The following is a 15,906-nucleotide window of genomic DNA, read 5'->3' on the forward strand; positions in this document are numbered from 1 at the left end:
GAGCCATTCAGATGCCAAATTATCTCATTGGATGCATTGTTGTCATGGTAATGAAATCTTGCTTGCTAGATCTTGTTGAGTTTTCAGCATCAGAACATCTGGATCATTACAAAGTACTGAGTCATGATCTGGATTTTCTGATGCTAACGAGATTTGATCTACCACTACTATGATATATATATTTTTGTTAAATACCAAGCAATTATCAGATAATTTAATACAATCATCATATTTAACTGAAAAATGAAGGAAACTGCTTAACATTTCACACTATTTAATATGAACTTCATCCTAAAGCCTAAAGCAAATGACATATTGATTGATTGATATATGTATGAATATCACAGTTTATCAATGAAGTGTGTGAAATAAGTGACTCATTTTCAAAACTATGAATGTTAGATGCATGGGGGCAATAGACCTATATATATAATGTGCAGTTATTTTTCAGTTCTCAAACTCAGCATCGCAGAAGATTATAACATCTGAGTAACCCTGAAAGTTTCACTCTGTCAGGCAGGCTAAAAATGGTCTGAGGGGCTCTGATGGGGACTTGGCATCCAAATGACAGCATTATTTTGACAGTTATTTACAAATAGACTGGACAAATTGCTGGAACTTAATAATGTACACAAACTCAATTCACTGAATAAATGCATGCTATGTTCTAAGGTATTATCTCAAAAGATTGCAGAAATATTAATCAGGCAGGAGTGTGATAGACAGATGGATGGACAGCTATACAATATGTTTTAAAATGGGGATAACTCTTAAAATGCTGACCATACAGAATCTATTTTTACAGGACATAATGTAAAGTTAATACACAATAACATACCAAGCTTCTAGACGATATTGCAACAGGGTACATAAAATATGAAACAAAAGTGTGATCGACTGATCAATGGGCAACCCCACCCCAGAATATCCATCGCCCTGCTTTTCTTGGGGGAATGGGGAGGCAAGTAAATTAATAAACAGCAACATGATGCAAGATGGCAGTAAATTTATAGTATGACCAGACAATCCCAACATTTTTCTATTACAATTTATTTGGCTATATTTTAGCGATAAACAATACATCTATTACAATTTTCTCTTCTTAAAACAGCATCTCACAAAATCTTTGAGGGTTTCAATGGCAATAGGCTACCATTTTTGCTGTATTCCAGTTAAAATTAAAATATATGTATGGAACAAGTGGAAGCAGAATGACACTGAGAAAAGATGTAGTCTCACTGCCTTTGTACAACCCTGAAAAGACTATCAAATGCTGTTGTAGTAGCACTAAATTTAGTAATAGACTTTACTTTGCAAATAACAAATGGTAATCTATTTGACTGATATATGACTTGTTTATTACTCAAACATTATCATATGAGCAAAATTATTGTGAAAAGATATTACATTAGGTACCGGTAATCTTGAGCATACAAGAATCACTTATTAGAACCACTTTTATAAGTCTTTGGTATGTCTCAGCCAGGATTCAAACCCGCAACCTCCCACATCTGAGGTGGACGCTCTAACCACTTAGGCCACTGAAGTGGTACAATTTCATCTACAGATATCTCACTAATAGACAATACTATGCCCTTGCAACTGAAATTTGATATTGTTTATTGATTTTTCTTTTTCTACATACCTTACTTTTATTACAGAGTTCAGGCTGAATTCTTGTACTGTACCTGAAATTCATTGATAATATACAGTGTTTCTGAAAACTGCACAAAAAATAAGTTAGGAAGTATACAAGACATTCATCCATTGTATAAAATTCCTAGAGATAATTAGGTAAGTTTTGAAGAACATATTGATCTTTACAACTGACTCATATTAATGACCATGAATCAAAAGTTGAATCTGCAATTATTTCCACCATTAAAGAAATTACTTATAGCAACCTTTATTCAGCTTTGTTACAGTAAAAAAATACGTTCAAAAAATAAACAAGAGACACAATGAAATGATTTGACACACAAAAAAACTCTCCAAAGCAAAGGGACAACTTCACTTCTGAGACAGGTGTCCTTTATTGGTAATTCAAAGAAGTTTCATATATATATGCATCCAAACTTTCTATATGCATCACAGAATGGGATCTAAAATTTCAATATTTAAGTGTTTACAATAGAAATGGCATTAAACCTTTCTATATGCATTACAGAATGGCATCCAAACATTCTATATTTGGCACTGACAACAGAATGGAATCCAAACTTTCTATAATTAGGCATTTACAATAGAATGGCATTAAAGCTTTCTGTTTATGCATTACAAAATGGCATCTAAGTTTAATGTATTTATGCTTTGACAACAGAATGGCATCCAAAGTTTCTATATTTATACATTACAGAATGGCATCGAAGTTTCCTGTATTAACTGATTAATAATAATAATAATAACTTTATTTAGAGAAGGTAACTCAGTTAGGTACAGAAATAATCTACCTTGAAGCCTTCTTGCTGTTATGTACAATATATACAGTACATACAAAAGATGTGATAAATTTGGCTTGTCACAAACAAATTAAGTGGTTCTAAAAATCAAAGTTTCAAGCCTTGCACTTATGCAAAGGCATCTAAATATCATCCTGTATTGAAAAAGTCAACTGTGGAAAAAGATGCCTAAGGACAGAAAAGCAGGTAGTATTTATATTACTAGAACTGTTCAATTGTCTAAAGATTTTTTTTTTCTATTTGAGACACCGACTATGAAAAGAAAAAATGCTCAGAGCCTGCCTTGTGTCACAGGGAATGTTGTTCCATACCACTGAACCAGTATAATGAAAACCTTTTTTAAAAAATTCCTTCTTTGGCCCTGGTATAATGCAATTTTTACTTCTAAAAGACCTAAATATGGAGTACCATCAGCATCTTTTTGGTGAAAGATATTGATTAGGTCGAAAGGAATGGCTTTTCTGGACACTTTATACATAAATTTGACCTTTCTAAGAAATATTCTTTAATGTATTAATATTTTTATATTATTCATTGCATTCTGGAAATTTTCTATACTAGAATCAACTGGCATGCCCTCTTTTGGAGAATTAAAAGTTTTATGTTTGAATTAGAGGTATTACCTGAAATTATATTAAAATAGTCAAGATATGGCTGAATATAGCTTTTAGAAAAGATCACCCTATACTGAAATGGAACACGTTTTGATTTTCCTTAGTTGCAAAATATAAATATTAACCTTTTCTGAAACAATATGTTGAATGTCAATAGACCAAGTTAGATCACTATCTAGCAATACAACAAGACTTTAATATTTATGCATTATAAAATGGCATCCAAATTTTCTGTATTTATGCTTTTACAATAAAACGGCATCCATGTTTCCTGTATTTAGGCATTTACAATAGAATGACATGCAAGCTTCCTGTACTTATTCTTTTTACAACAGAATGGCAACTAAGCTTCTTACATTTATCCTTTTACAACAGAATGGCATCTAAGCTTCTTACATTTATCCTTTTACAATAGAATGGCAACTAAGCTTCTTACATTTATCCTTTTACAACAGAATGGCAACTAAGCTTCTTACATTTATCCTTTTACAACAGAATGGCAACTAAGCTTCTTACATTTATCCTTTTACAACAGAATGGCAACTAAGCTTCTTACATTTATCCTTTTACAACAGAATGGCAACTAAGCTTCTTACATTTATCCTTTTACAACAGAATGGCATCTAAGCTTCTTACATATATCCTTTTACAACAGAATGGCAACTAAGTTTCTTACATTTATCCTTTTACAACAGAATGGCAACTAAGCTTCTTACATTTATCCTTTTACAACAGAATGGCATCTAAACTTCTTACATTTATCCTTTTACAACAGAATGGCAACTAAGCTTCTTACATTTATCCTTTTACAAAATAATGGCAACTAAGCTTCTTACATTTATCCTTTTACAACATAATGGCAACTAAGCTCACTTGAGGACACACCAAACATTCAGATAAGGATGTCTTTGAAATATGCCACATCAACTTTTCAGTGGTCATATATGTTGTTGAAATAAACTGATAAATAAAAAAGCAGGTCAGGACAAATTCAGTTCTACAATACAAAAACAAGTCAATTTTATCCCTTGTGAGACCCTTTGTCTGTCTGTCTCTGCCTATGTAAATAACTTTATCTCTGGAAGTTAATTCACTTCTGGAAGGAAGTTCAAAAATCTTGGTCCATCAGTGGCCTATTTGACAATTTACAATAACTGTGGCATTTTTTGGACTAAAACTTTATACACACATTGATAACATGAGGGCACATACTGTATGTAATAAATATTGGCTTAAAACACTAGGATCACATTCTGAAGGGCAGGGTGTTTGCATATTTAGACTTTCCTCCATATGTGATCCTTTATTAAACTGACTGAGATGGTGAATGAAGTAGGTGACAAAGGACAGAGAAGAATACCTACCCCATGCGTAATCCAATAATTTCAAAGTGAAGTCGTACTTCTCAATCCCTATACGAAGAATATAGTCACAATAGTTGAAGTAGAAGTAGAGACGGATGGATCGGTGAAGCTGACTGACTTCAATGCAGGTTTCAATTCCAGAACAATTTGCTGGCAGGTAATTCGCAATACGTCCCGTAAGGCTTGGCAAGATCAGACTCAAGTCACAGTCTATAAAATACAAAACAAAAAATTAATGTTTACCTGAAGCTATAAAAAAGCTTTAAAAATATCTTCTTAATTTAGCTGTGATATAAGTGTGTGTGTGGATAGATAGATATCACATCAAAATTATATAAAACCCAAAAAATTATATAAAGCAAAAAAATTACTACATGACATAACCTAAGTACAACTCTCCCTTGATAACTAGTACACCTGATTAACTCGTAAACCCACTTATAATGCATAGTCAGGCCTGGACCATATTTTATAAAACTACAAAATACCCCAAAAATATTAGCCCTATTTCTTGAACTTGAAGAAAATAGCAAACAAAACTGTAAATGAAAAGTGGCGTATCACTCATTTTATTATTGATAACAGTAGATAGGACCTGGAAATTTTAATCAACATCATGAAATGATCAACTTTTAATAAAGTCATATATTTTGTTACACATCCTTTCCAAACAACCTTCTTAGTACACCATAAATAATATAGTCAACAAAATTATGGTCAATGAAAATGTCATGCATGCTGGAGGCATTACTTTAACAAATAAATATGAATTAAAAAATTATCAAGCAAAATTTTTGTTTTAGTTCCATCTTTTAGTTTCATGTAATTGTAATCATCATAAATGCACTGTGCCCTCTTGAATTCAAATGTAAAATGCATCAATCAACCATAGCAGTAAGTGCCAACTGTGTTCTGATATCTGACTTGCAGAAGTATTTGTTGTACGGTTGCACTGGATTAAAACCTGACCTCCTTCATATGATCATGTTAATTTTGCATTTTTTGTATCAAATAAACAAGGTTAAGTAAAAGAAAAGTTAAAAGACACTGGCTTTTTATTGGCTTTTCCCTGTTGTGATAAACAGGCTCCAACAAATGGGTTCTCTTTTCATAGTCATTTCTAGGCAATAAGATATTTACAAATAATGATGTAGATGACAGTAGCCAATCAAGGGTGCTCATGCTTGATGGGTTAGAGCAAGTTTTAGCTGCTGAACCTGGGAGCCAAAACTTACTCTACAGGTACCTTGACCCTTCTGAGCGTGAACAAAAGGCATACTGTTTATGTAAACATAGTAGGAAACAATGTGAAATTAATTAACCCTGTATAAAAGAATCCCACTGTAGTCATTTCTGAGGCTGTTTGAATTAGCACATTTTTATGCAGCACCATATACATTTGGTGAACAAGTGAACACAATATAGCTACAACTTTTCACACAGAAAACCTTTATAAAGTAAAACCTTTAAAGTCAGCAAGAAGAACTTTACCATTTTTCCAGCCATTTGCTGGGTTGCTGTAAGGCCCAGATGAAATTTGACACTGGTGTTCCACTGGCAGAAGGTATGGTTTTAGCCCCAACCTCTCCAACAGTTCCGATATGGCCAGGTCTGTCAACTGACCACCAAAATTGGATACAAAATTTGAATAGGAAAAGTCTGCAACAAGAAAGAGGTCCATAAAAGGTCTATAATTACTGAACAAACTGCACTTGGATCTGTATTATAGAACTAAAGAAACTTTTTGACTTTTTTTCATTTTGAATATACAAAGACACGAATGCTTCCCAATGCTAGCAATTTGGTTCAAATAATGCTTGGTATAATGTTTAATCAATTTTAGACAATGAGACACATTCAGAAACCAAAATCTATGATAACAAATTGCATTACTAATTAAAAAATTACATTACTAATTAAATAACTACACTAACACACAAACAATACAGTGGTCCCCCATTATAACACCACCTATTCTGCAGCAGGAAGTGGCCTTATAATAGGGGTAGTCTTTCTAGAGGGGGATCACACAGATGCAAGTAATAACTACATATAAAGTATGAAAGGCATAACTAACAGGCATTTTATCAGGTTATGAACTTTGTGATAAAACTATTATCAAAGTTATTTTTTTAAATTATGAATAATCAATAACTGAAGTACAAAACCACTTTGTCAGTTAAATCTGGACACAAACATCTGGCTCTAACTATCCCTGTTTGTCTATTCCATTTTCCCACTCACTGCAGACTGCTGTTGAGTATATTTTGATATTTATCTGAATCATTCTCTCATCAAATTTCTCAGTAGTGATCAAAGGACTCTACCTCTTTTCCTTTTGCTGAATTGCTCATACTTTTTATTCTAAACTGATAATGTTGGACGACATTTTGCACTTTTTGCAGCAACTTATTCCTTCACTGGCAATTTGTAATTATCACAAAAGATCCTCAATATTTACAAACAAAGTGAGCCTGTCATGTGATCGACTTTTGTTTTTAGTCCGGTACCCAATTATGTACAGGTACTGTGATAGGTAAGTCACAAGGATAACCTACCATTTTAATATCTGGTGACTCGATGTCATACTGACTTGAGCTGAACAATACCGTGCTACTCAGCAGTTAACTTTTGTCATCTTGATAATTTTCAGTGGTATTAATATCCAGTAATCAATAAAGCGACAAACCTAACATGAAGGAACACACAGCTGTAAGGATATTTGAATCACTTACCTCTTTGTACAGATTAAATTTAACTTGTCAGCATGTTGGAACAAATTTCAATATGTTGAGTTGCGAAATCAAGAAATATTAGTAGAATTTCTATCTGTAAACAACCATTATATCACCATTCATGAGGGTTGAATTTGACAGCTTCATACTAATATGCCAGCCACTGACCATGTTAGAGGGGTGATGTCCCTGGAGGGGTACTGCTAAACAAAAACTCATCCGTGTCATGGGACATGTGATTATGACCATATAATGTGGGTGGCTGCTGGTCAGAGGCATCTTCAAAAGGGAGACCACCATACTCTTGTATGTTTTAAAAGAAGTAACAAAAATAAAACCCTATACTGACCCCACCACCACCAAAGCTATAACAAAATTGAACATTCCAGTGGTATCTTTTGATGGTGGTATTTAATATGTAAGAAAAATTTGTAATTCAGAAAATACACTAAAGTAAACATGATATTTTACAAGCAAATAACTGTTTTAGCTCATTTTGGCAGTTTTCAACAAATATTTTCCCCTGCACATGTGAAACTTTAGATAAATAAATCCATGTCCTCAGACTGCATTGGATGTTTCCATGTTGCCAAAATGAAAGGACTTCCACTATGTAAAGAAATATGATCAAAAGTGGAAATCTCCCATACTTTTAAATGTTTATCCAGGCTGATGCACTTTGAAATAATTTTAAAAAATTATAAAGTATGTACACAATTCTAAAGCATTATTATTTTTGTACAGAAAACTGTACTGAAAAAATTTATGGACCAACAACAGCTAATATAGTTTTCTCTAGGACCCTGAATAGCTTGTACCCCTATCTCCAATTGACTAAAGAAAAGCACGATATTTTTTCTAAAAACCATGCATAAATATCATGTAATATATTTCAAAACACATATGTTCAATTCTTCTTTCCATATCACAAACCAAGCTTGGAACTATTTATGTGTTTTCAATGACATTCACATGTCGATACTATTTGACACACAACATCCAATGTTAACAAATCCCATTTTTGTTTTGAATTCCATTCAGAAAGTAAAGCAAAAATATTATGGCAATGTAAAGAAGGGGATGTGTATATCAATGAAAACAAAAGTCATGACAGAACTCACGTGGTACACTATATTCAATCAGCCTCATTTTTCTGTTGACTAAGAAAAAGACATATAAGTAGTTTTGTGTACATGTGCTACTTACTCTGTAAGGAATTAGTGGCTGACCAGTCACAAAAGTGTTTGGGAACTTTGACATCTTGTAGGAGCTTCAAACTGAGGCCACACTTATCTGTGTCATCACATACCTTGATGCTGACTTCCAAGCTGACCACAAACTTTTTCTGGCTTGACAAGTCTGATATTTTGTAGCTGAAGCAGATGAAATGAAACAGAATGCTCAAAAATTTTCAACATAATCCAGAATACATGTGAGCATCCCTTTTAATTAAATTCATAAGAACTCTGAACTGACTGGTTGGTTGGCTTCTTGCAAAGACAGACTGAAGCAGACAACCTAGTGAACCGGTGACCCTTTGATCTGAACAGACCAGAAACCTAAATTTGATACTAAAACAATTAAAGTGGGTAAATATCACCTACTTCATTATGCAGCAAGTTGTTCTTCTCAAGATATATCACCACCACCACCACCCAAAAAAAGCCAAATTTATAGAAATCAATAAATATGCAAACCTGTGTTGATGCCTATGAGAACAATAAAATTATATGAAAGTGATACCACCATCTTACTTATGCTTCACTGGCAATACCAAACTCTACACAGCGTCTTTGGATCACAGCTTACCTAAACTGGAAAACATCATGCAAAGAAACATTTCCTGGGGAGCCAAACTGATAATCCAGTAAAAGAATTTCTTTTTTCCAGTTTTCCAACTGCAGTGTAAACAGATAATTGCATGCATCTAAAGTCACCATGACATGGAAGGAGCGACCCAGAAATGGGAAGTAGACACAGCAGTCAAATCCAGTGCAAATATCTGGGATATGGCAGGCAACATTGTCAGGTAGTGCAGGTAAATTCAATGGAATGGGACATGCTGAAAAAATAAAATGGTATTATTGGTAAGCCTAAAGTACTGAAACGATCAGTTTAAGTCTCACACCATTAGAGCAATAGGAGAGAATATCAAATCCAAGAAACATATCCATACAATTTATTCAATCCCAACTAAATAAAGCAGAGATTTATTTTTATGTATTCAATCTTTTGCTTGTCTTTCCTTACATATTTTGTGTGAATAAGGCAAGTTTCTACCTGCCCAGACTATATCAGCAAATACATATTTTCAATATTATTCTGAGAAGAAACAAATTTTTTAAGTAAATTATGTTTCTTCAACAATACTTTCCTGATCATAATACACTAATAATGTCTCAGAAATCCATCCCTCCAAAGCTAAATAAAAGATGTTCTGCATGTATTTTGGATTGTGTTAGCAACAAAATGTGTCTTATGTATATCTATACTGTGTGCTTAAATTCTGTCATTGATTGAGGGTTGCGGAATTAATGTATCCCTGACTTTTGTCATGATTCAAAGAAGTAAACAAGATATTTACTTGATTCTGAGTTGAAGACCTGACCTGTTTATGAGTTAGTGGGTTTATTCATAGGAAATCTATTATGTCACAGATCAAGTGATAATAGTATATAAAGTGAATTTAGTAATTATTCATAACTTTTTATGATCAGTCTCTGGAATAATTTGTAGGTATATTCAGATACATTTCTAGAAGAATTATATATTTAAATTATTCATTGGAATTACAAAGTGCTCATTGACTTTATGGACTAAAATACTGCTTTGGGATTATTGAGAACTCATTCAATGACATTCTGGTTATATCACTGTGATACATCAAGACATTCAAGTATATTGGAATTCATTTGGAAAATTCTATAGAAGAAGAGTTTGGAAGATAAGGGGTACAATCTGAGGATTGACTTACAACGGTCTTGAAGCCATATGCACATGGATAGGAATGCCTCCATGTTTGTGAGCCAGAGATTAATGGATGCAACTATGCCATTAGAGAAGTACACAAGTCATACACAAGAATTTACTCCTGGACTTGACTTTTGGCAGGTTTCTTGATGGAGGGGTCAAGACTATGTCCACAACCCAGGAAACACTGTTAAGAACCAGTGACCCATGGGAAGCTACTGGCAATCTTTCTCACATACCCATCTTGTCAAGTTTATAGCTCTGGTGTCCATGTCCATTGTCAGATTTGCTTCGTTACATTCATGAGAATCGGGACAAAAGAAAACTTAAGTAAAAACCCATTCTGACACGACTTTCCATTCAGGAAAAGCAGCAATAACAGGTTTACAAGATGACCACTACAGCAGCCACACTAGATATCTGTTGTTGTTGTTGTTGTGGGGTTTAACGCCATTTTTCAGCACACGTTAGGCTATACATGGCGGCCAGTATTAATGGCGGAGGAAGAATCCGGGAAAACCCCAGAAAGAACCACCGACCCATGAGAAGCTACTGGCAAGCTTTCTCACATACCCACACTGGCCAAATCCAAGACTCGAACCCACACAGACAGAGGTGAGATGGCAGTAATCCATAACAGAGAGCCCCTTTGACCACTTGGCCACTCGGGACCCCACTAGATATCTGTGCAGCACCAATTTCACTTAGTACTAACTAAAGCTGCATGGCAATTCTTCAAGATAAGTAGCAGTAGTCTTGTAGCAGTAACAAAGTTGTGCTAATTGTTCAACAGATGGACCAATGATGAATGACACACAACAGACCACCACATATGTTATTCTGGTATATGACCAACAGTGTTAAAAAGACTGTAAACACCACATCCCTTGCGTATCATTTACATTAATTGCACCTTTTTTGTCAAGGAAATCATTATGAAATAAATCAAATGCCACTCTATTCTACACAACTCCAAATAGGATCTAACACCTAATTTTCATTTCATTCATTCAATCACTAACCCTCTCTCACCCACACACATACAATGGACATGGTATGTGCTTCTAACGAACAGAAAAGACAGATCAAGTGGACAGCTGTGATTCAGATTAACAAAAACAGACTTTCTTAAAACAAAAATTTACTGCTGTTCCATCTCCTGTCATCTGAGGGCTGATATGGACGGCCTGCACGGTTACAGGGTGTGCTCTGTATGTATTGGCTAATACCAAGTTTGTTGAAGAGGAGGTCAACTGTGTAATCTGCTAGTTTATCTGTGACTGAATCACCAACTGCTTGTAGTAATTCATTCAGTTTCAGTCCTGAAATATAGTATGAAATAAGAAAGGTAATTCAATTTTTTATTTAAAGCACTGTCATATGCACATACAGAATTCATCTCCCTCGTATCATTTTAAATAAAATTTCTATACCACAAAAGATGACCTGTTCCATGCAAATACACAAAAGCAATGAGCAAAAATATATGGATGCCAAAACCAAACATTTGCCAGAATATATGTTTTTACTTTGAATAAATGTGAATCATTATCATTCCATCAACTACAAATAAAAGATAACAGTCAACAGGCAGCTGCCATATCTTCCAGTTTGGACAGCCTCAAACAGATTGTCTGTATATGTCAGATCTCTACATACAAATAGTAATGGTTTTCTGTGGCACCACACAATTGCACTGGTTTTGTTTACATTTTGCCATTTATATTCCAGTTGAAATACTATATAACAACTACAAATGGGTACATGGAACATATCCCACCAAAGTGCTTGAAAATTGACATGAATACAAAATCTAACAAGGTATGATGGACAAATGGATGGATGATCCATGAGCCCTGCCAAACATAAAAAGGGCCTTCTTAGGAAGGCAGCCAAAATTATTTGTAAGTTATACCAATTTTCAGCAAGGTGGAATGAAATATTATCTACTAATATTGTCATCTTAGTAACATGTATTTAAAAATTTCAGAAGTGTGTCCAGAGAATGATGTAAACATTATGTTCAAGTAACAGGTCTGTAAAGAAAACTCTGATCATAATGACCCCCAGTATTGCTTCAGAAAGTGCAGATCTCAACCTGATACAATCATTTGTTTTTCTTCAAATGATAATGAACTCATCTCTGTTACTAGAAAATACAAAAATCAACACGTTGCCTTTCCTGCTTTTCCCCTCTATTAACCTGCATATTCCTATCTTTGCTTCTTACCTGATTGTTTCAACTGTTAAGGGGCTTACTGTCCCTTTTGTCTTCAAAGTAGTTTTTTTACGGATGTCATTTCATGAAAATGCTACAAGCAACAGCTTTATCATACATTCTGCAAGAAAACTATGGATACTCCTGTAAATCTGACTGCTTTTCAGTCCAACTCTGCTAAATCTAATATGAAACCAGAATATATATCAAACATGCACCAGCCAATATCTGGACTTGACTGCAATCATCATAATTTTGCAGTTATTACTGCACAAGTCCATAATTTAAGGGTCATTTCAGTAACACTTACAAATTTTAAGGGTTGACAGGCTTGTACATGAGTAACACTATACACCCCTTGAGTGTGCATTGGGGGGGTGTAACACATGCACAGTTCTTAGAACATATGATAATAATAACTTTATTTAAAGAACGTAACTCAATTAATTACAGAACTAATCTACCTTGAGGCCTTCTGGCTGTTATGTACAATATATATGCACTATATATAACATGATGCGAAAAATCAGGCTTGACATTAAATCAAAATATCAAGCATGGAACGGGCATCTGTGAACACATAAACATATATAAAATATAAAATGTCATCCTGCATTGAAACATTTAAACGTGAAAATGATGCAACAGTAAAGAAAAGCAGGCAATATTTGTATTACTAGAACTGTTCAATTGTCGTGAGATTTCATCCATTTGAGACAACGATAATGAAAAGAAGAAACACTAGGAGCCTGCCTTGTGTCACTGGGAATACTGTTCCATACCAGTATACCAGTATGATGAAAACTTCTTTTAAACAATTCCTTCTTTGGCCTTGGTATAATGTAATTGTTACTTATGGACCTTAAATTTGGAGTACCATCAGCATCTCTTTGACGAAAGATATTGCTTAGATATATAGGAATGACTTTTCTGGATACTTTATACATCAGTTTGGCCTGTTTAAGAAATATTCTTTTATATATTGTTAAAATCTTTATATTATTCATTACATCCTGGAAACTGTCAATATACTGATCTAGAATTAAATGGCATGTCCTCTTTTGGAGTCTTAAAAGTTAAAAATTTATTATGCATGTGCATTTCCCCAAAACGTGAAAGATTTTCCCAGGCGGTAAATCATCAAAGAGTTTCTTCATTAAGTTCAAATCAAAATACATCTGTCTCACAGGATGGAAGTCAAAACACTCAACAAGGATGTGTTCTACTGTCATTGGACACTGGATTGGTATGTACTCTGGTATTGATTCACCCTTCAGGAGGCATGATGAAAAAACAACAAAGCAAATCTTGTGCATTAAAAATACTTTCCCTGTTCTACTTTCATGTAATGAAAACATTTCCCTAAGTGCTATTAACTGATGGTAAGTTATTATTTTCATCATAGGTGAAATCTGAATACCTGGGAATTTATCACTGCAGAGAGGTTTTGGCAATTGAAGGTTCTTCAAAGCATTTAATTCAAATAAATATGGCTCTTCCTCAATGCGAATACTGAGGTCCATGTTCAAGACAAATAGCTTGTCAGCTTTCAAGTCACTGATGGAGTAACTACAATTAAATGAGAAATGTGTTTATTATTAAAATACATTATACATTACAAGCATAGAAATAATGTACATTTCCTAATAGTTTGGGAAGGACTCTAGGTTCAGTAAAAAACAAGGGTAAATGAGGGCTGATGTTCCAAATCTAACTGTATAAATACTTCTCTAGTGCATCTGAAATTACACGACTTAATGAATTAAAACCATAATGTTAAGATGTTTCTATGTCCCTCAGTCTATGAGGTAGTAGCCACTAGAACCTATGAGGTAGTAGCCACTAGAACCTATGACAAATGAACAATTTTCCTTGACATTTAATTATGATATGTTTTTCACAATATAATCACATGCACATCAAACCTAAATAAAAGCTTATTCCACAAAGAGAAGGAATCGACAAGATCAACAAACTTTAGTCTTGGATAATAAATTTTATGCTCTTTGCCAGAACAATTTTTCTTATTTTACAGTTTCATTCAGTTCAAATTTTCCAAATATTTGACTAATACCATATATACTTTCCTACAAGTCAACGTTATTTTACTGAAAATTTGATTTGTGCACAAAAGTTGTTGTCTTACAAGCATGCCATATTATATATATACATATATAAATCTAGGGGTATTAGCAGACAATCAGATGTTTGCAGTCAACAAAAATATTGTAAATTAACATTTATTTGTTTTCATGCCACTATTCTCATTCACAAATGCACCGTGTTTATCCGATTTATGATGGTATTCATTACAGAAGACTTGTATCTATAGTTATTTGGATTTTAATAATTTAATAATCAAATTCATCATCATCAAACCCTTAACCCAACAGATCATTGTGGCACCACAGTTGAATTTACAACCAATTCTCTCCAGTTTTCCCTGTTCTCTACCGCCCTTTAGGAATCTCCAAATCCCATGCCTATCACTCCTTAATGTTGTCTTCCCACCTCTTTTTCTGTCTGCCTCTTCTGCACCCTTGCCCTCTCCCTTGAAAGGTTGTTTTTGCCAGTCCACATGATCTTGAGACATTACCGTACCACTTCAGTTAATGCTTTTTTACAGTGGTCAACAGGTCTTCATAGGATCCAATGGCTCACTGGATCCTGTTGTGGACTCTTCATTGGTTACATGGTCAATGTTTGAAATGCCCAAGACCTTGTGGTAGCATCTCATTTCAAAGGTTTGAATCCTTTTTTGTATAGATCTGATTTGAGCATCCATGTTTCACAAGCATACAGAAAAATGGATATGACAATCAAGTGCATCAGCATGATTTTGGAACCAAAAGCAATGTTGGTATCTTTCCATATTGGTCTCAACCTTGTTATTGCTGCTGTTGTCTTTGCAATCCGGCAAAGTAGTTCTGGTTTGGAGCCCTCATCTGTGATAACTAATCCCAAGTACTTGAAACTTGTGACTCTTCCCAGCTTCTTTCCACTGACCTTTTTTCTGCACTGATGCCATTAGTGATGTTTGTCATCAGTTTGGTTTTTTCGACACTAATTTCAATGTCCTCAACCAATTCAACCAGTTCTTTTTCCTCTCCTGCTAAACCATCAATATCATCTGCAAAGCGAAGGTGATTGTTCTTCCTCTGATGCTGACAGTGCCCTTGTGGTCATGTCAGGCATCCTCCATGATACTTTCCAAGCAAATGTTGAAGAGAGTAGGTGACAGTATACATCCCTGTCTGACTCCAACTGTTGTTTGAAACCAATCTCCTCTGCTGTCATTGATGAGGACAGCACTGGTGGCTTTGTCATAAACTTGCTCAAAAACCTGCATCAGGTTTGAGCTGATGTTGTACTTCCTCATAGTTGCCCATAACGCCGCATGCCATTCCCTATCAAACGCCTTTTTGAAATCTATAAAGATGTGGTATAGTTTCCGCTGATGCTGAAGGTATTTCTCGTAAAGGAGTCTGAGACTGAAGATTTGTTCTGTGGTGCTCCTTTCTGCTCGGAAGCCTGCCTGCTCTTCAG

The 15,906-nt window shown here is 34.5% G+C and overlaps 1 protein-coding gene across 1 annotated transcript in view; it reads right to left on the bottom strand.

Annotated features, from left to right (window-relative positions):
• Positions 1-15,906, bottom strand: part of LOC149782249 (uncharacterized) — a 665,894-nt gene that overhangs the window by 492,226 nt on the left and 157,762 nt on the right. Inside the window, exons 55-60 of the mRNA XM_089935099.1 lie at positions 15,367-15,490; positions 13,781-13,929; positions 11,288-11,464; positions 8,982-9,234; positions 8,379-8,545; positions 1,646-1,688 (exon numbers count right to left, since the gene is read on the bottom strand). Coding sequence (XP_089791225.1) covers positions 1,646-1,688; positions 8,379-8,545; positions 8,982-9,234; positions 11,288-11,464; positions 13,781-13,929; positions 15,367-15,490 — 913 coding nt within the window. The remainder of the gene's footprint in view (positions 1-1,645; positions 1,689-8,378; positions 8,546-8,981; positions 9,235-11,287; positions 11,465-13,780; positions 13,930-15,366; positions 15,491-15,906) is intronic.

Source organism: Sinohyriopsis cumingii, chromosome 15, assembly GCF_028554795.1.
Source record: "Sinohyriopsis cumingii isolate HCF-2022 chromosome 15, ASM2855479v2, whole genome shotgun sequence".
Lineage (NCBI taxonomy): Eukaryota > Metazoa > Mollusca > Bivalvia > Unionida > Unionidae > Sinohyriopsis > Sinohyriopsis cumingii.